This window comes from Rhynchophorus ferrugineus, unplaced genomic scaffold, assembly GCF_030347505.1.
Source record: "Rhynchophorus ferrugineus isolate W39M unplaced genomic scaffold, kcgeb_rfMv2 rfM3, whole genome shotgun sequence".
Classification (NCBI taxonomy): Eukaryota; Metazoa; Arthropoda; class Insecta; order Coleoptera; family Curculionidae; genus Rhynchophorus; species Rhynchophorus ferrugineus.
Genome location: NW_027472582.1, coordinates 6,691,798 through 6,712,896, shown reverse-complemented (window position 1 = coordinate 6,712,896; position 21,099 = coordinate 6,691,798). Strand labels below are relative to the sequence as shown.

The window sequence follows — 21,099 nt, the reverse complement described above, 5'->3', positions numbered from 1 at the left end:
GGGTAACTTAAAACGATCGGTAGAAAGTTGTTTGCTATATTTCTTTATTGGGTTCCAAGTTAACAATAGCGATGGGTTTGTAAAAACCATCCTCGCCTTTTAAAGTGATATGTGATAAATGTAGACTGTCAAAATTGCAATGACCAAAATCATAGTTTTTGTATTTTTCTAGTATTTTTGTAGCGTCGATGCTCTGCCTTTTATACCTAAGCTTCCTCTTGGGGGTTCCGTTTTCCCTCCGGTATTTTGTATTGATGACTGTCATGTGAATCTTGACGTTGTCTTGATATTTCCTCGCCAAACCTCGATCAAAAAAGTGTTTCGATATGTCATTAACGATATTTTGAAGATTGTGCTCTTCAGTCTCGTTCATCATTTTAACGTTTGCGTATAACACGTCCACCTTTCGTGCATTATTGTTCATGCAACTCAATCCACGAATGCCGAGTTTTATGGGGCCGGTCTTTTCCAAGACTTTTTCCATCTCAGTTTTATAATCATTGAGAGCCTTGATGGCTTCCGCTTGTTCTCGGTCATCCATTAACGAATAGACATCAATGGTGACGTGTAATTTCTTCGGGCACATAAAAATACTTTCGTGCATGCCTAGAATTTCCGATTCCATTTCCAGAAGTTCTTGTTTTAGGTTCTCGAAATTGGTTTGCACGTTTTTGTTCAGGCACGGTATACAAACGAACTGCATCGCCATATTCCTCTCCCTCACCTCAGCGACCGCAGCATGGATATGATTTATTGCTTGAATCAACTGTTGAACATTATCACTTTTAAAAGAGATCTCTCCATCTTCCGCGGACGGATACAAAATCTCTGTTTCTGTGTCTTCACTTATTTTACTGATATCGAATTGAGGTAGACTTTCCATCTTAGTGAAGTAAAGTTTAGGTAGCCGAAAGCTGGCACAAAATCGCCCGTTTTCCTCTTTAATTTCAAGTAATTTTTTATTTTCTTCATCGTTGTCGCCCTCTATACATTTATTACTTGATGATATGTTTTTAAATTTGCGTATGTTAAAAACCTTTCCGTCGATCCACATTTTTATCGGTCTCGAATTCAATAATTTCCTCGACATGATTCGTAAATCGCCCCGAACTATTTAGAGAAACAATTCAGTAAGGTTATAACCGCAGTGTTGTTTGTTTTCGTTCCGTCTCTCTCTAAACGAAACTACGTATTCACCTATCCTTATCGTACGTAACCGGGGAGTAAAAGTCAGGAATCAGAAAGAGATCTTTCCAATATCCGCCCACAATAGCCATCGTGTTCCTTTTAGTTTACGGTAGAGTTAAGTGATATGACGATCGGGTTTCATCGTCATTTTGACGCATTAAGAGTGGGGATGTAGGGGAAGTGCGACGTTTTCTTTGTCTCTCCCCACCTAAAGATTATGCTTTGACGGGACATTGATGACGTATCAATATTTACTTTTCAATAAACCAGATTTTTGTCAATAATGTAATTTTGTTGACGTTAAGTAACACGTCCAGGGAGGATTTACGATCTGTTAAGAGTTGTAAAAATTTCGAACTATTTTTTTATTGGGAGATGTCACCAGAAATTGACCTATTGACAAAAAAAAACGCCTCGTTATTGATTGCTTGTACCTTGCATATCATACATTGATTATTTGATTACGTAATTGTCAACGATATAGTTCTTTTCGAGATTAAAAATAAATATAAATGTAACTTTTATTGACAATATTAATGATTAATTGTACTTATCGCCTAGTTATAACGATTAATAAAGGGGGATTTATTTAGAAGGTGGAGAATTAATTGATGAAATGAAAATAGAAAAATTGGGTTGAGCCTCCTGGAATATTATTGGCCACGAGTGGAATTTCAATTCTCCTCCTCCGTTCTGAAAAAAATGATTAGTATTAAAAACAGTATCAAGTCATTCTTGAAGCCTCATTTCCGGATTATAAGGGGATCATCTTTAAGCGATACGGAATTAAGGTCGAGAATGGCAACAAACAGATGCTAACCTCAAAGCGAATGTTATTTTTTTGTGTATCATATGACGCTGCCAGCTGACCAATCAGGTAGCGGCATTCCCTGCTTTCGCCACAGTATACCCCGTTGGTAACCCGTGATGTGAAAATTGTTAAAAGGTACGTAGAATTTTATCGTTTTACCAGCGAAAGTCGGGTAGACAGGATTCCTACGCTATTTCTACGTAGAAATGGCACGAAAACAGTGATTTATTTTTTAAAATGAGGATCTAGGCTCTTGTTATATTTAGAATATGTGGATTTTTACGTGCCCTCACCTTGTAACCTTACTTATGTATCGATTTTTTATATCAAATATCAAATTACCTGTCAATCATCGTAAAATTAATTAATAATGACTTTTTAATTAATTAATAGACAAATTAGCGGCAAATCGCTTCTTTAATCGCAGTTTTTCAGTTTTTGGCCTAGATTTGACTCCCCACTCTTGTACTTTCATTGTTTCCCCCACCTCTTTTTGTTGATTTATTTCCATTAATATATCTTGAAATGGTGGGCGTTGAAAATTTATTAATGGTAATCACTGGATATTTATTAAAAACTTTTTAATATTCATCGGCATCTCGGCGGTCGTTTTTGAATATGAAAATATTGTCGATAAATCAAAATAGGGGAATATTCAAGGTGATGGATCGGTCCATTTTTAGGCTGGGGTGGGGGAATGCTTTGATTGCCGATCGTAAGAACAAGGGACAAGAAAAAAAGGAGCATCGTAAAATGTAAAAGATGGCGGCACAATGATATCTTGTTGCGAATTTGCAAATTTTGTTTATAAACAAACTTAAACCGGTGTATCGCTGTTTGATTTATGACTAATTCACTCGGTTGTAAGGTGAATAAGCGTTACGTGGTACGTTTTGATCTAAAAATGGCGGTTAATGCTGAGAAATTCCCGTTTTTCGAATAGGTTATGTTTGGACTAACATTTTTGTTTCGTTTGTTTCAGGTGTAAACTGTGATTTGACAATTGCAAGACTATTTTGTTTCGTTTAGTAGTGGTGCGTTGACTATTTACTGTTTGCGTTGAAACTAAAATCTACCTCAAGATGCCTTTTTCGCCGTTCGTTAAATAATGTTGCCCATTTTCTTGCGAGTCCTTTATTTAAGCAACGAAAAAATGGCTTTATTTGAGTTCGGTTAGTGATTTGTGTTTTCCTACAGTTAACCACAGAACAATGAGAATAGTGCATATAAGATAGTATTACATTCCAGGTGTAAATATTAATAAAATGTACTTAAATCCGGTGATATAAAGTTTCGAGACGAATCAAGTGAAGTGAAAAATGTCTCAAGCCCCAAATAAATCGACTCAGAAGATGTGTAAATCTCCGAAAAGTTCGAATTTTCAAATCAAGCAAGAAAAGATTGAGTACGAAAACATTAGCACCAACTGCACTGTCGTGGGTTCCAATAATTTGAACTTGGTGAAAAAGCCTCAACTGGTCACTAGCATGTCTCCGGCCTACTCGAACCCGAGCCCCAGCTATCCGCAATCTCCTTATTCTTCTCCGGCCAGCCTTAAGTCTCCTTCACCTAGTTTGAAACCACCTACTCCCCAACCCAACTACCCGGTTATGCAGATCATCCATAACAATTTGATAACAAGGCCCATTCAGACATCTCAGGCTCAGAATATCATCAAATTGAAACCTCATCTGAACATTTTGCCTAAGCCCAGTGCCAGTCCTCAGCCATCACCTAAGCCAAGTGTGAGGTGAGTTGGTTTGAAATGTTGTTTTAGACTCATAGATTTTATATTTTGGTGTTGTTTCAGCCCACAAATAGTTATACCAACAGCTAATCAGCAGCAGCAGGCAGCCACCGCGACCCTCATGCCTACTGCCCAACCATTGCTTCTGAATCAGATGCCCATGTTAACAGCCCCAGGGGTGCAGTTTATATTACGCCCTCAAACTGCAGCTTCGATGACAGCAGCAGCAGGGCCCAAAATTCAGGCCAGTACACAGGGACCGCAAAGTTTAATTCTTCAACCGGCTGGTGCTGCCCAACAGCTGTTGCAGTTAAGTGCTCCAGCCCGCTCTCAACCCATGGTCAGGGTTCTGAATGGAGTTCAACTAGCTCCATCAACAACAACTTATGTCACAACACAGGTAAGGCCGTTGTGGGCACAACTATTTTCTTTTAACGCATAAAAAATATCCGACTCAATCTTGTATTATAAACAGTATATATTCGTTCCAGTTTAAACTATTCACTAATAATCCTATGGCATTTTGGCGCGATATAACATATGTAGATCATCATGTATTGTCAAATATTATTACAGATGGCCAATCAGCCAATAAACGCGACTCAAATCCAACAGACAATAGTTAATAATACTCAGCAACAACAACAGCAACAGCTACAGGTGCAGCAGCAGATTCAGCAGGTATCCATAAAGAAGAAACCTAAAGCGAAAGTGAAGAAAAAACTGGATTTGGCTAACATAATGAAGCTTTCCGGTTAGTATCATTATCCCCTATTGTTTTTCCCGCGCTTACTAACTCACGTTGACGTTCATCAAGGAATCGGCGATGAGGACGACATCCAATTCGAAAGTGATACGTCGCAGAGCGAGAGCGAGCACAACTCTGTGCCGACAACGCCGCAGCCTCAGCCTCACGTGCAGACTAGCCAGATTCAGGCACAGACCAGCTTCGTCCAGAGTGATTCGAAAAAGAACATACAGAATATTCAGATCTCAGCGGTGGCACAGCCCACGATCAACACGGCGACGCCTGTTGTACAAGTAAGTTGGTATGCTCGGCAGACGCGAAGTAATAACCCCAATGGAATTATTTCCAGGTGCTTAATCAAAATTTCCAAAGTGGGATGATCTCAAACAGTACATCGCAAGCGGCGACCGCACAAGCTGGGATACCTTTCAATTCTTTCATCACTCCGAATTTCACCATCAATAACGGTCTGATGCTGCAAAGAAGTGGAGGATTCAAGCTTACCGTAGGTGAGGATGGAAGATTGGTGCTCCAACACGACCCAACATTGACCCAGGTGAGTATCTTGCGTGTTAGTGTTGAATGTAATAGAATCATTTGAAAATACTAATAAGAAAATGCAAATTAAGTGGTTTAATTGAAATACTGTATCTTCTTTACGACCTGCTTGTAAGCAAGACAATCAACAACATCCACTTCATCGATTTTGATCTTGATTTCATTGATCGCTATCACAATGGTTTAACTGATAATCAGTGTACATAATTATAGTTAATAAAAACAATATTTATGTAATATAACTTTAATATTTATTTCTGAAGTGCTTTCAAACATTAATTTTAGGGGTTTTGAGATTTTTAAATTATCGTATTTTTGATGCCAGAAATTCCATCAGTTTCCTTTACTAATAAATTATTGTTTCACGGCTATCTTAACGAAAACTGAATGTAGAAATTGTAAGTGCAGGTAAAACAATTTATAAACATAGTTACTCTCTAAGAACAAAACAAAACGCTATCTGCATCAGTTTATAAAGGAGTGATGTTAGGATTTCAACTTATCATGGCGGATTGCTGTTTTTCATAGCTTTACTCAACCAAGTACATTGGCAAATCCAAACATTCAATTTAACAATTTTCTGCAAGCAAGTTTTAATTACACCGAAATTGTTTTGCGTTATGTTTCAGGACATCCAAAGCCAATTAATTTTGCAAGGAATTTTGGGATTGAATGGGGGATTAGTATTGCAGCCATCAATGGACCAGCAGACGGTGCAACAGACCGTTCAGACTATACAGCAGCAGTCTGTGCAGACTATACAGCAGCAAACAGTACAGTCTCAGACGATACAGACTGTTCAGCAACAGACTGTTCAACCTCAAGTACAACACACCATACAAGTGAGTGTTTGAAGTGTTTTTTTTAACTCGATCGGAAGCTTGACAGACTTTTTCTTCCAGTCTTTACAACCCCAAATACAACAGCAAACTGTACAACAGACCATTCAGCATCAAACGGTGAACGCTTTACAGCAACCGATGCAAATCGTACAGCCACAGCCTATCCATAGTTTGCATTCGCAAGTACAACCGACAGTGCATAGTATATCTCAGTCGCAGGTGCATAATCTCCATTCCCAAATTCAGAGCCTTCTGCAACAACAGAATGTGGCTGTGCAGGCGCAGGCGGTACACCAGAATGTACCTCAAAATGTTCACTCACAAGTAAGTTTTTTGAATCGATTCTTAGGTCTGTGAAAAAATAATAAACGTTATTGATATTCGAAATGTTTATTCATTGAAACAGAAAGACCAGTTTTTGGATCTTGATATCCTGGTGAAATGGAAATATCAAATATCCATAGACCCTCAATTATATTGACTGGGTACAATTTGAAGTAAACTTTACTTAAATTGTGTAATGTATGTGAATAATGAAACTGCTTCACAGTTTTATTAATAATTGTTTTATGGTTTGGAAGTTTTATGATTAAGTTTGGGATCACGATGTCTTAAGTTTGAACCTTAATTTGTTATGATATTCCTTTCTAACACGATCCCAAAAAAAAACGAAGTTCGCATAACCGGCCTCGAGCTTCTCTTAAAATTCATCGAATTTCTTTGTGCCAGAGTGGCTAGTGTTAACTAATCATTTTTCGAACCATGTTGACTGGAGGGCACGATTTTTCACGTGAAAACTTTCTTTAAGAGTCGGTTTAATTATTTCCAAAACATGTCTTCCATCAGTTTTCTTTTTTCTTTAAATTCTCTTCCTCAGTTGTATAGGTTTTGAAAGATGTACATTTCCGAGGATCATTATGATGATTCGACAGCTGCACTTTCATCAAGTTTCATTGCGAACATATGTGTTTAAGATCGTCTTCAAATATTTGACGCTTATTTCAAAATAATATTTATACTTGCTTTTAAATTGAACAACTATTAGATAAAGCTCTATATGATTGAGTCAAGATTTATTGATTGTTGTTGGTAAGCTGCTTTAAGAGAGGCTCTTTGAAGATAGCAATTTTGTTTGACAATTTGTAAATTATAGAAAAAGAAACATCGACTCAAAAATATATTTTAAGCAAATAAAAGAACATTTAAAAAGATTGAAACAAATAACTGGTTAGGAAGATGCAAGGATTTTACGAATGATATTTTAAAGACATTAATTGCTTATATAAATGCCTTTCACGAAAAGAACGTGGATTAGTTTTTCGCTCTCTAATATATCCTTTTTTATTTTTAACGTAGGTTTAAACATTTTTTCCTTGCAAACGAATAGGTTTTTTCCACGGTGATGTGATTTTGATTGAACTTTTTACATTTGCATTACATTAAAAAAGGCACTTAAAATAATCCACAGGTGGATTTTATAATTCCACGCTAATCATATCTGCTTGTATAAGATGAGCTTGTGCATTGAACTCGGATTTTCAGCCATACCACCACATTTCTCTGTACTTCGAGTCTATCGTCTATTTTTTTATGTTTCTTCCATCTACGCCTGGATATCAAAATCATATTAAACCATTTTGTTCTATCGGTATATAGTGTTATATGATACCCATAATATTAATGTTACAAAGCTTATCGGTATTAACGATATTGATTAGATTCTTATGAAAGACGAAATTTAATTTTCTATATACATATTGCTTGATGATTCATTGTTAAAAAATATATTACCGAAGAAGACATAGAAGTAAGATGACGACATCGTTCTTAAAGATGATAAATAAATGTATATTGAAAGGAAAATAGTAAATTCCTGCTTCTAATGTTCTCTAAAGTTTCCCGCATTCCCTAAAGTAGTTTTTCCGCATTTTTATCAGTGTTATTTGATTTATTTATTTTATCTATTTGCAGGCCATTCAAAGTGTACAAAACTTGACACAGAACGTTACTCAGAATGTTCAGAACTTAGCGCAGAACTCCGTGCAGAATGTAGTGACTCAAAATATGCAGAATCTCGCGCAGAGTTCGGTGCAAAACATGGTAGCTCAGAACGTAGTGGCAGCCCAGAACATGGCGTCGCAGCAAAACTCCGTGGTGGCACAGAGTATGCCGCAGAACACGCCTGTACAGAACATGACGCAGGCCGTACCTAACATGCCCAATTTGCAGACGGTGCAATCTCAGCCCGTACAATCTCCCGTACATACGGTTCAAGGTTTCCAGCAAGCACATACGCAAACCACTCAACCGATACTGAAAGTAAGAACGTCAAAGTAAGGCTGTTCAATGCCCATCTGCATCGAATCATGTTTATAGGTACAACCTTTCCAAAAAAGTCAGCCGCCCGTTCAAACCGTACAGCCCATTCAGCATCAGTCGCAGCAAAATCTGCACGATAACCATAACCAACAACAGGCACAGCAAAATGCCCCGCCGACTTCGTATGTTGTGAACTTGACACCCGACCAACTGGAACAGCTTAAAAGGTATGTGTATTGATTTTAAAAAAGGATCCCACAGGAAAAGACGTTCAAAAAGATATCAAACTAAGAAACCATTATATTTTATGATATTTTTTAAGTCTAAATGGTTTCTTCTTTCCTTACTTACTGTATAATCAACTGAAAAACTCGCAAGGAATAATTACATTACTATTACATTACTATTTAATTCCTTTTAAACTTGGAGTATATATATATATTTAAATGCAGATCCGAATATCTTAATTCTGAAATTAAGGTATGATAGAAATTAACGGTGTCAGTTTCATGATGAATAAAATGGCAAAATCTGCGCGTAAACACTGATTCCAATAGAAAAACCTTAAAAAATGTTACTTCGATTCAATTTAATGCAAGACTGTTAGATGTTAAGTTTATTTCCAGGTATAGTTGATATTTTGAATTAAAAATATTCGAAGAATTATTTCCTCTCATGTAGTGAAAGATTTCTGAGAATAAGCTCGTCTCTGTTAAGCCTTAACGGTAGATTATTTATTGCTATTTTTAGCAATTCACTGGCTGCATGCCAAATGTTCGGTTTTATTCTATAAGGGTTGTTTTCGACACACCTATATTATTATAATATTCGATAAAACTAATACATTATTCTTTACAGGAACGGCCAATTAACAGTAAACGGTCAAACCATTTTCATGCAACGTGCCAATAAGGATCAGAGCGAGAAAAAATTGAGTCCCAAAACGAAAACGGTCAAAAAATCTACGGAGGTACGTCCCATCGACAATCACCGCAAAATTTATTTAATATGTCCTGTTTTTTTGTAGATTCACAAGATTCAAGGAGCAAAATCGTTACTACAAGATAATACCAACGATAACGGGCGTAAGACGCCACAAAACCCTCACGACCAACTCAAACCTCCTCAGGCGCAAAACGTCAAACCTCTATGTAGCCCCATCGGGCCCATGAAGCACGTTTTGCCGCAGAATCATGTACAACCGATTCAGAGTAAACCTATCCAGCCGCAAGCTATGGTACAACCATCGGTTCAGACTCACATTAAACAGGTGGGTTTGTTAAACAGCGATGCATAGTACATTCGATCACCCGATACTATATTCTTTATTTTTTAGGAGAAACAAAAAAGTCCGATCTCGCTACCGAAACAACAGAAAGTCAGCCCTACCATTCATGCGATGCAAGATTCGAACGGAGGTAATACTAGTCACGACGTAGACAAACTTCTGGGTCAAATACTGGAGGAAACAGGCGCACCAATCGGAAACTCCGGTAATAATCATGCAATGGATAATAGGCAACCTCAACAGGTAAACCAACACGTCTGAATGTCTTCCTGTCGTTCTTGATTATAAATCGCGCTACCTTCGCAGAGGATAACGACGATCCAGCTGACGCCGCAGAAACAGCAACATTTGAAGTCCATCCAGATGCAAATCAAAAGCCTATCGGCGAGATTGCAACCTGGGGACACTGAAGTTCATAATGCGTTGAAGGCCTTGTTCGCCGAGCAGCAAAAAATCTTGGCATCTGGAAAACTGTTACCTCCAGATAAGGTATTCTTTGAAAATGATATTACCAAGTAAAATTACATCTCCATTTAAAATGTTTTCAGTGATAAAATATTTTATCAATAATTCATTGCAACTGTTAATTGTTTCAAACAATCGACATTAATATAATATATATCTTTGGTTCCCATTCAATATAATTATTACTTCATATATTGGAAATAATATCTGTTTGATGTTAATTTAGTAACGTAATTATGATAATAATTAAGTGTTGTCGGTTGTCAATCGTTTAATTCAAAGTTCATTTGCCTAATGTTAATGTTAATTATTTTAAAAATCAACAATTTATTTCAGCACTTTATTGTTTCAACAAAGTATAATATTTTCACAGTCAACTGTTTGTTTCAAAGATCGGTTGTCAAAATAAATCAAGTGTCTCGACAAAAATTATTTAGTGTGATGTTATAATGTCATTTTATTACCAAGGTGTATTACCATAACAACCAGCTGACCATAGTGAATCCGTCCAGCCTGAATTTACCGTCACCCAGTTCAGTGAAGAGCGAACCACCCAGCCCCGTTCTAAGCAATAGCCAAAATCCAATAAGGAGTACTAGCGTCGAGACCACGACGTCAAATTCCCACCAGGTTTGCTTCCATCAGTTTTACCAAGTATTATTTCCTATCGTTTGACGCGCTGACTAAGTATTATGATTCGAGAAGACTTGCAAATAATAATAAAACACTCCAATAAACCGTATCGCTTTTCAATATCTTTTATTGCTCTCGGGAACAAGCATGTTCTGTTTTTTTTTAATTCAAAAAACATCTGTGTCGACTGTTACGAAAACGTGCTTTAAAAAGCTGAGTAGGCCGAGCCTACCTGAATATAAATTAAATAGAAGGCGCCGCCTGAGGTGGCGGGGTAAGAAGAAAAAGGAAATGCGTCTCGGATCCGAACCCCTTGTACCTTTTTATCGTGCGAAAATAAACAGTTTAGCGAATTTTGATAAGATTTTGATATCACCACTCGTGTTAAACATCGCTCGGTATCTTGAACAAACAATTTGCGGTAAAAATAACCACATAATGGCTTGCAACTATTGTTACGTTACGCGTGACTACGGCGCGATGTACCATCATCACACCGACGTTTGGCCCGGGTATTATAATTCGTATGACGTAAGAGATGTGACGCACACGCACCGATCTCGTCGGGGTTGTTCTAATCGCTCGTTTTTCTTTTGTTTTCCAGCCGGTCACTACCCAGTCGCACTCGACGCCGCGCGTTTCCGTCTCGGTGTCGACGTCTACGGGCGACCTGGCCGCCCACTCCACGATACATCATCACGCGGTACATCACCAACTGGGACCCAGTCATGGCATACAGAACAACCACCAGAATGTGGTGGTGGGCCATTCCAATCACGTTATCAATCAAAGGTTGAATCCTATCGGTCAGGTAAGTTATCGAAAGAATCAGCTGTGTGTGTTGACATTTTGCGTGGCTTCTGTTTGAATCGCTGTTGAAAGTTTCTTTAAATAATGTTCTACTTGATTAGATTTACGATTTTATTATTCTATATACTAATGGGTAATTGTTGGTTGCCTCCAACTATTATTAGGACTAACGTTGGGAACTATTGACTGTTTCAGTCGCTATTTTTGGTCCGACTGATTTTACTACTTTTTGCTATCGACTGTTACATTCGTGTACTTTCATTTACCATTTCCAGGCCTACCAAGCCTTAACCGAGATCTTGAAAATAATGTACCGAATTTATGTTTACATATATTTATATGTAATATAAATGGTTTTGCGTTTTGTTTGTAGTATGATTGTAAATAACAACATAATGTACATTAATATAGCAGCATTTTGGAACTCTATTTTTCAAGATTATTTATTAACCTAATAAGGTAAAAAGAACAACATTTTGATTGGTAAATAGAAAAATAATTTTGACTATTTATGTTATCTGGGCAACTATTGCGTGTTTTTTTTTTGATTGACTTTCGATTTTCTAACCCTTTCGATTTTTATTGAAGCCTTTTGAAGTTAAAACATCTTTCATTCAAGTTTCAATGAATAATGATATTCTTAATAATAAGCTATTCCTTATTAACGATAAATAAAATTATTATTGTATTTAAAAAGGGTGTAATAAAAAAATGATAAAGGATGATTGAGAAGATACAATAAAAATATTTAGTGGTCATTCCTCTTTACAACCAAGTCAAATATATAAAATATAAAAGTAATTTTACATAATTAGAAATGAAACTGTTCTTTTGAAGCTAATAAATTACAGCAATTATCTCTTTCCTTTCTTTTCCAAAGAAAGTTCTAAAAGAAATATATACATCTCGGTCTTACTAACGACACTTGGAATGAAATGAAATAGAAATAAACCAATTACTTTTATTATGTCATTGTTACTTTCCGAATATTAAAATACGATTAAATTTATTTTGGATCATTATTCAGTACTTTTTTTTTCATATTATATGTTAACTTGCCAATTTAAAATTATTTAAAATGAACTGATCTGTATAGCTCAGAGAATGAAACATTTCATTTCACTGAACTAGTAATTTCTATTTTCGGTCCTTAGTTTTTTTACTATCGACTAGTTCGACTGTTCAGCGACTATCGACTGTTTCTGCTATTTCCAGTCGATAGTTCTCAACGCTAATTAGGACCATCACATAATATCAATATTAAGTGTCTGTGTGAAAAAGTAATCCATGGTTTAATCAGCAAAGTAATCACCACTGGAACTAACAACTCGTATATCACGATAGAAGAAAAATGTCTGTTATTAAAAATACAAAAAAGGAGAACCTCGGTTTCCGCCTCTTTCTCTCATGGAATAATTGTATTTGCAAGAAGTTAGTTGAACACAAATTAAATAATAATTGCAAGGTGAAATTATTGAATTGAAATTGAATTACCATAACAAAAAAAAACTGATAATTGTTGTTCTAGACTAATCAGTGCAAAAATGTCTCATTAATATTTTAATTTTTTGACAAATCACAATAATTTTTCTGCGTTTTACCGCTGAATAGCCTTTTTGTGTCACTTTTTGAATTCTATAGAATGTTCTCAATCAAAAAATTTTTAGAGAAATTATGGCATTAATGGTTAACATTAACCTTTTTTGGAAGCCTTATTGAAATGTGCAACTAAAAGTAGTGTACAAAATTAAATTCAAATGAATATTGATAAACATTTTCTAGGCACGTTGAAAAGAACAACATTTTGAGTGATGGTAATAAAAACTTGATTACATTTTCACACAGCTTGAATATTTTAACAACTGAAATATGTATCATTATTAATAGTTTATGCTTTAAATATTGCTTTAATAATTAAGTGCTGAGAGAACCAACGCATTATACAAAAGGGTACTGATAACTGAGGAAAATCTAGTTTCTTAAATATGTCAACGTTCCAACATCTGAGATAAAGAAGGTGTAACGTCAACGGGTTTGTTTTGTTTTAGATTTCACAGTTACCGCCCATTTACCCCAAACAGCCGCAACTGCAGCCAGCGCAGCTTCAGTCTCCCCAGCTGCATTCCCCGCAGCTACATTCACCCAAGCTACACTCACCGCAAATTACCCCATCATCACAATTACCATCACCACAATCCACGCCGCAGCAGCAGCAACAACACATCTCGCATCACCTGCAGCAGCACGGCCAACCGAGCCAGAACGTCCAAGCCGCCCAATTGCCGAAGGCAGCGCGCCCGACTCCGCCTTCTCCCCAACAAATCAAGAGTCAGCCGCATAACTTCGCTTCCCCCCAAATACAAGTCTACCATCAGACGCAGCATTTTCATCAGCCGCAGGCCGTTCAGCCAATACATCACACACATCACAACATTCAGTCGCACAACTATAACGATCAGTTAAGCGTGAATCATCTGACTCAACAGGTGCATCAGGTCAGTAGCAAGCCGTCGACGCCTCACCAGCTGAATCAGGGAGCAGCTCAGCAGCAACAACTCTCTCTGACGAAGAAGGCGCAGCTGTAAGTTCGCGACGTCGCCTAAATCCGACGGTTTTCTCATCTAACCATCTTTTTCTGTTGTAGTATCGAATCGCAACTCAATCTCGATCAGTCCGGGGCTACTAAACCGGACGTCCACACGCCGTTTAGAGATAAGAAGGACGCTTGCATCAGATTGATACGGTATCATTGCATGGACCAGCCTGTGCTTTCGAAGAAGGATCTCAACAAGGCCGACGAAATATTCGAGTTGACCGCTCAGCATTTCATCGGCAAGTTCGGGAAAATGGTCGACAAATACAAGTACCTGCTAATGAAAGAAAGTATGGTGAGTGTGGTGATAATCGCTGCCGACTTGTACAGGGCCTAATCTCGATATTTTCTTCCTCAGAGACAAGTGCAGACGTCCGAGTTGATGATGCTAGACCGTATGTTCCTAGCCGACGAACAACAGTCTCTCATAAGGCTCAGACAAGATCGCGAAACGGAATTGTTGAACATGGCCACGGAATCGGTGCACGCGGCGCAGGGTGGTGTCCATGGTCAATTCGCGAGCCAGCAGGAAAAAGCACACTGCAACTCTGAGAGCAACGTGCAGGTAGACCCCTTTTTAGTGAAGGTTGTTTCAGCTAAAAATCCGCATCAGACGGAATAAAGCATTTTCGGGTGCGGGTTTGTACTAGGTGCGTGAAAAAGTAATCAATTTTTTTTTTGATTGATGTTTAGGTAACATTATCGAGTCTAGTTTGCTTTACAAGCAAGACCAGTCGAAAGTGACGCAGAATCAATGATATGAGATATAATGATGTCAACGATACGAATTTTACCACAGGAATGAATCGAGTGCAACTCAAATAAAACAAACTGTTGTTCCATTAATAGATTTTGAATAGATTGAAATTGAATACCATGCCTTTTGTTTGGTTCTAGACTAACTTTTGGTTAAAACATTATCCAAACAATATTTCCATTCATGCAGAGGAAGGGCGAAGTTTCAAGATTTGTTTTATTGGCTGCCTATAGCTTATTGAAAAATAAAACAAAAAAGCAAACAAACGTAAAGCAAGACAAAATGATCCATCAAGAAGGTGTCACTAATATTCTGCCAAATTAATATTGTGTTAAATTGTGCTAAGGACAAAAGAGTGAAAACGGCTGAAACTATACTTAAAAAAACTTTCTGAAAAAAGACAGTATGGTGAACTGCAAGTGGTATATTTGATATAGATATACACAAGGCTATTGTGCATAAATTGATTCACCAATAACTTGATCCTTAAACTTTGATATGCATTGACAGGATAAGTGCTAGTAAATCGTCTCTGTTGTTTTAGACTTGTTGCAATGAATCGGAGGTTAACATATAGCATACAGATATTTCTCTGTTTTTCTTAATTTTCTTGAGAAATATTTTATTAAATCCAAAGAATAGACCAAAATTGAGACTGACCTTTTTGCCATAAAGACCAAGATTTTAATATCTTAGAAAACATTGGCAAAATTATTGTTTTCCCACTGGTTACCATTTTGTTGAAAGTAGTTTTGTTCACACGTGGATTACTTTTTTACAAGCCTAATAGTTTATATTTATGTCATAAGTAAAACCACCTGGAAGTCCGCACAAAACGCTTTCGTTGTGCGCATTTCTAGTTGGCCTAGGTTTAGTTATCGTTTTTTTTTTATTATTTATGTGTGTGTGTTAGATTGTCGCAACGTAAGGTGGCGAAATTATTGAGTTAAATAAATTGCATTGCCAAATTTGCACAACAATAAACTTGTTTTATTTCATCGATCAATCGATATGAACGAACTTCATACCCTGTAAACGTTACGATTTCGCCAGAATACGTTGTTGATTCACAGCCTGCTAGATATATGTTGAATTTTATTTGTTCTATTTTTTTGCCTCATTTTATGACTACGATGATTGGAGATTGTCCCATATGGGTACTTTAATATTACAAAAAAGGGCTAAAAATATAGAGTACGAAAATTATTGTTACGTTCTGCAGTTTTAAGAACAGATGGGGTTTACCGATAATGATCTAACGTTGACGTAGCGTCCGGTTATCTCGACTAGCTAACACCGTTTCTTCATATATCTAGGTTAATCATGTTGAATCAACTGCAGAAGAAGAGTATGATGAATGGGCTTGTATCCAGAGAGAATTGGGCTGTCTGCCGGAAAAGAACGAGTCCATGGACCCTCCGTCGACCACCTGTCAACAGCAGCCGCAACCGGAAGCCGTTAACGCTCAGCCGGTGCACAACAACCATCATCAGAACTCGCAACAGATGCTGCAGCCTCCGATGCAGATCGTGGCGAACCCGAACAGCCAGAAACGTTCGTCGAGTAGTGATTCGCGCTTGGAGACGTTGAAACGGTTTCGCGTCGATAAACACACGAAAAAACACGACGCCAGTGTAAATAGTGTACAGTGCATCAATAGCAATAGTAACGTGAACGCCCAGTTGAAGTGCGGTTACGAGAATTCCGCCTCGCAGGTGACCAGTTCGTTTTGTGCGGTCGCCAGCAAGGAGGAGGAGTCCGAGAACAACAGCATAGACGAGCAGGTGCAGAGCGCGATCAACAGCATTCTGAACCTGCAACAGAGCACGGCGCACCTGCAGAATAACCCCTTGGATTTGGACAGTATACTGTCATGACGGCATGTATAGTTGTGGAGTAGCACGAGTAGTATGGTGAAGTAGATTGTACGGTAACAGGTGGTATCGATATATACATATGGCCAGTACGACACACGAACCCGGATGCGAATTAACACGTTGCTGTTTTCGGCGACTTAACGCATGCGTAAATGTGTCAACGCACCCTCTCACAACAAAACAAAAAGATCTCTTTTCCAGCTACTATAATGGCGATTCTTTATCTAAATCATTAGATATTTTCTAAATAAATATTTGTTGATACTAGGTATCAGTTGATTATAATCAGACAACGATCGTGCTTAGTGAGAATATAGGGAACAAATGTATACTAGATTTTTTTTATCAATCTTTTGTTTTAATGCAGGTTTTTTTGTCTCAACATTTTGTATGAAAAGTACTACACTCTTTTTGTGTACTATCTCTAGACGGGAAATAATGGGAATTATATTTACGGCAAAGGTGACACGATCCATACGGTGCTTTTCTTTTAGGGTACTGTAGGTGTGATTGTCGAAGCACGTCTTTCCATACAATCACATCAATATCTTTAATACTCTCGACATTATTCGGAATTTCAAGCCTGCTTCTTCATTTCAACATTTTTTAGACACCCGCTACTATCACTAGACGAGAAACCATGGGAACTGTATTTATGATAAGGGTGACCTGAGCCATACAGGCCGGTGCTTTTCTTTTATTTTTGATTTTTCCAGATCATTCATGAAATGTATTTTCACTGTGACAATTTCTGCTGAAGTCCACTAATAATTGTCACAAATCGATTAAACATATTCAAATCGAATTAGTTTTCTTTTGTCATGACCACAATATCATTTGAAATGGCCAGGTTACTGTGACAGGGAGGTTGTGATTGTTGAAATAGGTCTTTTTGTACAATCACATCAACTTCGACATTTTAAGCTCGTTTCAATCTTTTTTTAGATAGCCGGTACTATTTACATGAAAAACAATTGGAATTATATTTATAACAAAGGTGACACGATTCACTAGCTGGTGCTTTTCATTTATTTATTTTTTTTGTTAATACGTCGCCTTTGCAAAATATACTTTTTATCGTGGGGTATTGTACTTAGTAGCTACCTATATTCAAAGTCAGATAACAGTTGTTACGAGTTGATGAATTATATTCAGTCAGTTTCCTGCTCATCAAGCTCGGGTCATGCCTCTAATATCAATTGAGATAACAGTGGGGCTACTGTGACTGGGCTGGTTGTTAAAAAAAAAGTCTTTCAGTACAAACACATCATCTATAGTACTTCGGGTACTCGAAATTTGAAAAACATTATTTTTCATTGAGTAATAGTGAGACTGGTTTCATAAGAGCGATGCAAAAGTAATGTTGATTGAATATTGGCAGCTCATTCTCTATGTGTGATAAATTCTTTAGCTTTAATAATAATTATTACCTTTACACTGGTCAATATATGTGTTTTCTATATATAAATATATTATTATTATAAATATACTATTAGGTTATTAATATTATTTATTCTTAATTTATTGTTACTATGTATATTTGTGAATTTTTCCTTTTTAATTTATTACTCTGTACATGTGTAGTTTTCGTGATTTTATCGCAACGTAAATCGAAAATTACAATCAAAACATCAACTCTATCGATGTACCAAGTAGGCTGTGTGTGATCCAAGGGTCTGCTGTTTTTTTCCCTTCTTTAGGCCTAAAACATAATCGCTGTACCTATATACCACCTGTTACAGAAAGTTAGCTCTTTTTTTTGCGTTGTTCCGACCCAAACTAAAAGTGAATTTGCACAAAATTGTTTATGTACAAACGAGGTCGTTTTTATCGGAACCGTAAGGGGGCCTCCTTCCGTCTTGACGTTATGGTTCGTTTCCCCTTTGGTTGGAACCTAGTTCAATCTGTATATATCTGTTTTTAAATGTTGTTCGATGAATGTGATTTTAGAACTAAATTTTAGTGCCTGTTGAATATAAACGTCAATTCTCCAAACAGCTGTAGCAGTAATGCGTACTCTAAGCAATATATACAGTAAGTTCGGTTCGTTCTTAATTGAAATTAATCATTATCGTTGTTTTGGCGGATGCGCCGAATGTTTTAAGCAATAGAACCGTGTTGATACATGTAGTCGTGTTGAATTTGTTGAAAATCCGAAACGGAAGATAACGTGGAGAGAACGGAGGATCCTTGTTTGTTGATTATTAAAAGGTTTAGGAATAAATTACATTAGAAAATGTAACGTTTTATACAGTTTTATTTTAACGTCGTATTCCATCGAATCTTTTTTTTTTATCAAATAACCCGAACGTTTTCCTTTTTTTTTTCATCTTAAACAACGGTAGTATCGCGATAAAGATCGTTTTTAGGTTGTTTCTGTCTTTTTTTTCAGAGTCGAATCAATGGCCAGTATTAATCAGACTTGGGCGAGTACTCGTAATTAAATCGTAATCTTTAAGTGTTTCCATCAATAACCAAAAGCGTATGTGGTGCTTTTGACCAGAGCACCCCATACCCTTGCGCGGTCAGTAATAAAACAACCTTCAAACATCCCCACAGACGCTCTTAAACACCGATGTCGCGCTTTAAATGAAACTGATTTTTTTTTAAATTTGTCTTTTGTTTTGGGCGATCTCGATCGCGTCGACCACGACCATTGGGGATGATTGCGATCGACGACCGTCTGGATTTCCTATTGTGTTCAAGTAATTTAGCAGTGAAATTAACTATAAACGTTTGTATATATTGAATGAATATTTGTAGCTCTGTGTACAAAGCGAAATTTTATTGTAAATAATTTTTTAATTTATGTTGTACTTAGAATTTATTTTTTATTTTGTAAGGTTTTTTCTTTAAGTATTAAGACTGATCTTTATGAAATTTTTGGTTCCTAAAGGGAGGAAGTATTTCAAATAAAAACTAATTGTTTATTCACGTCTTTCAATGCTTTTTTTTACCGTTTAGTTATATATATATATATATATATATATATATATATATATATATATATATATATATATATAAATATATATATATTATAAGTATGACAATCCATCTTTTAGTATCTAAATTTTATTTAAAAACAAAACGCCCGGTAAAAACATCAACCCGTCAAATTTTAAATAATTTGTCTAGTGTTCCTAATTATTAAAAATGTTAGTTTAAAAAAATCGACACCTATGCAAATCTATAAAACTGTAATGTTAGTATAGTTATAATTCACTAGAGGGAGCTATATGTATTATTATGTGGAATACAGAAATTCTTATCCTATTATTAAACATTTAAAACCACACCAAAACGCTTTTATTACATCAACTATTACATTACTGATGTGTAGAATATCATAAAATCGCTTTGGTTAGTTTTTTGATATTTTATTGAATTCGATTTATTAATTAAGATTTCTTTATTATCGACATATATCAAGAAAATCAGATCGGTTCGTTTATTTTAAAAAGTCGTTTATATAAGCGAGTTGTCTTTTGTTTCAAAAGAATTAGTGCGTTTTAAGACAAATATAATTGAACCTTTTATCCGGATTCCTGGTATTTATTTAACATTTTATTTAGTCTAGTGCCGATATTTGCGTATCATTATTTATACGCGAAATTATACACGGGTGGGCTTTTTTTGTTGCGCTTTGGTCGCCATTTAATATCTTAGTTAAAATGGGACGTTGTTAGCTGAAAATTATGTTTTAATCGCTTTCAAGAACTATAAAGTGTTGGTGTCTTTACGGGTACCATTTTCATCATTTTTATTATCTGGTAAGTATATGCGCTTTATAGTATTGTACATTTTTGTACAAGACTGCTGTACTATTTTTTAATATAGTATAAAATAGCAATACTTATAAAAAATTAGGGGATATTCAAATAAAACATACACTATTTTTTAAATTCATTTATTTAATGAGATTCTTTTTAATTAAATAATTTATGAAGTATATTAAATAATTTATTAAATTATGTATACATGTATTAATATAACCTATTAATACCTCAAATACCACTTAATTTATAGTAACCAAGATTTCTCCTTTCTTGGAATGTATTTTTGACTAGAATTTTTCAGTTTTGTAACTTACTGTGGGTTTTATTTCTTAGATTCCTGCAACAAATAATCGATCGTTAGCTTATATTGTTGTAATTACTTTTCATTTTAAGTTACCTCCATGGGGTATAAGAAAGTCTCAACATAATCATCACCAACAGAATTGTTGACTTTGCATACGTAGATGCCCATGTCAGCCCAGGTGATTGATTGGATTTTCAGTTCTCCATCCGACAGTATGGTGAATTTTTCATTGTCTGTGATAACTTGGGAGTCAGGATCAAACCACACAAGGTCAGGTTTGGGATTACCAACGGATTTGCAAGGAAGGACAACGTCTGATCCTTTAAAAAATAAGAAAATTAGAATGATTGATGTTTTAGAAAAAGTACAAATCTTTATGATCT

At 36.2% G+C, this 21,099-nt stretch overlaps 3 protein-coding genes across 6 annotated transcripts in view; 1 reads left to right on the top strand and 2 right to left on the bottom strand.

Annotated features, from left to right (window-relative positions):
• Positions 1-27: 27 nt before the first annotated feature.
• Positions 28-1,199, bottom strand: LOC143193819 (activating signal cointegrator 1 complex subunit 1). The gene has a single exon (XM_076400224.1). It carries the CDS (start codon positions 1,088-1,090, stop codon positions 35-37), a length of 1,056 nt encoding a protein of 351 aa, XP_076256339.1. The 5' UTR covers positions 1,091-1,199; the 3' UTR covers positions 28-34.
• Positions 1,200-2,008: 809 nt separating this feature from the next.
• The window catches only part of LOC143193813 (uncharacterized), a 108,906-nt gene continuing 89,815 nt past the window's right edge, over positions 2,009-21,099 (top strand). Inside the window, exons 1-20 of one of the 4 annotated variants that reach the window (XM_076400215.1) lie at positions 2,009-2,134; positions 2,982-3,749; positions 3,810-4,146; positions 4,323-4,500; positions 4,564-4,787; positions 4,844-5,050; positions 5,682-5,894; positions 5,955-6,218; positions 7,866-8,213; positions 8,271-8,440; positions 9,072-9,183; positions 9,241-9,483; positions 9,550-9,744; positions 9,808-9,990; positions 10,435-10,596; positions 11,204-11,410; positions 13,458-13,990; positions 14,054-14,297; positions 14,361-14,567; positions 16,076-19,572. In XM_076400215.1, coding sequence (XP_076256330.1) covers positions 3,319-3,749; positions 3,810-4,146; positions 4,323-4,500; positions 4,564-4,787; positions 4,844-5,050; positions 5,682-5,894; positions 5,955-6,218; positions 7,866-8,213; positions 8,271-8,440; positions 9,072-9,183; positions 9,241-9,483; positions 9,550-9,744; positions 9,808-9,990; positions 10,435-10,596; positions 11,204-11,410; positions 13,458-13,990; positions 14,054-14,297; positions 14,361-14,567; positions 16,076-16,636 — 5,019 coding nt within the window. In that variant the 5' untranslated portion in view covers positions 2,009-2,134; positions 2,982-3,318 and the 3' untranslated portion in view covers positions 16,637-19,572. Of the gene's footprint in view, positions 2,135-2,736; positions 2,886-2,981; positions 3,750-3,809; positions 4,147-4,322; positions 4,501-4,563; positions 4,788-4,843; positions 5,051-5,681; positions 5,895-5,954; positions 6,219-7,865; positions 8,214-8,270; positions 8,441-9,071; positions 9,184-9,240; positions 9,484-9,549; positions 9,745-9,807; positions 9,991-10,434; positions 10,597-11,203; positions 11,411-13,457; positions 13,991-14,053; positions 14,298-14,360; positions 14,568-16,075; positions 19,573-21,099 lie in introns of those variants that run through there. The other 3 variants (XM_076400216.1, XM_076400217.1, XM_076400213.1) reach the window with 3 other exon arrangements.
• The window catches only part of ImpL2 (Ecdysone-inducible gene L2), a 69,855-nt gene continuing 69,283 nt past the window's right edge, over positions 20,528-21,099 (bottom strand). The window contains exons 6-7 of the mRNA XM_076399126.1: positions 20,810-21,036; positions 20,528-20,749 (exon numbers count right to left, since the gene is read on the bottom strand). Of these exons, the coding sequence (XP_076255241.1) occupies positions 20,735-20,749; positions 20,810-21,036 (242 nt within the window). The 3' untranslated portion in view covers positions 20,528-20,734. The remainder of the gene's footprint in view (positions 20,750-20,809; positions 21,037-21,099) is intronic.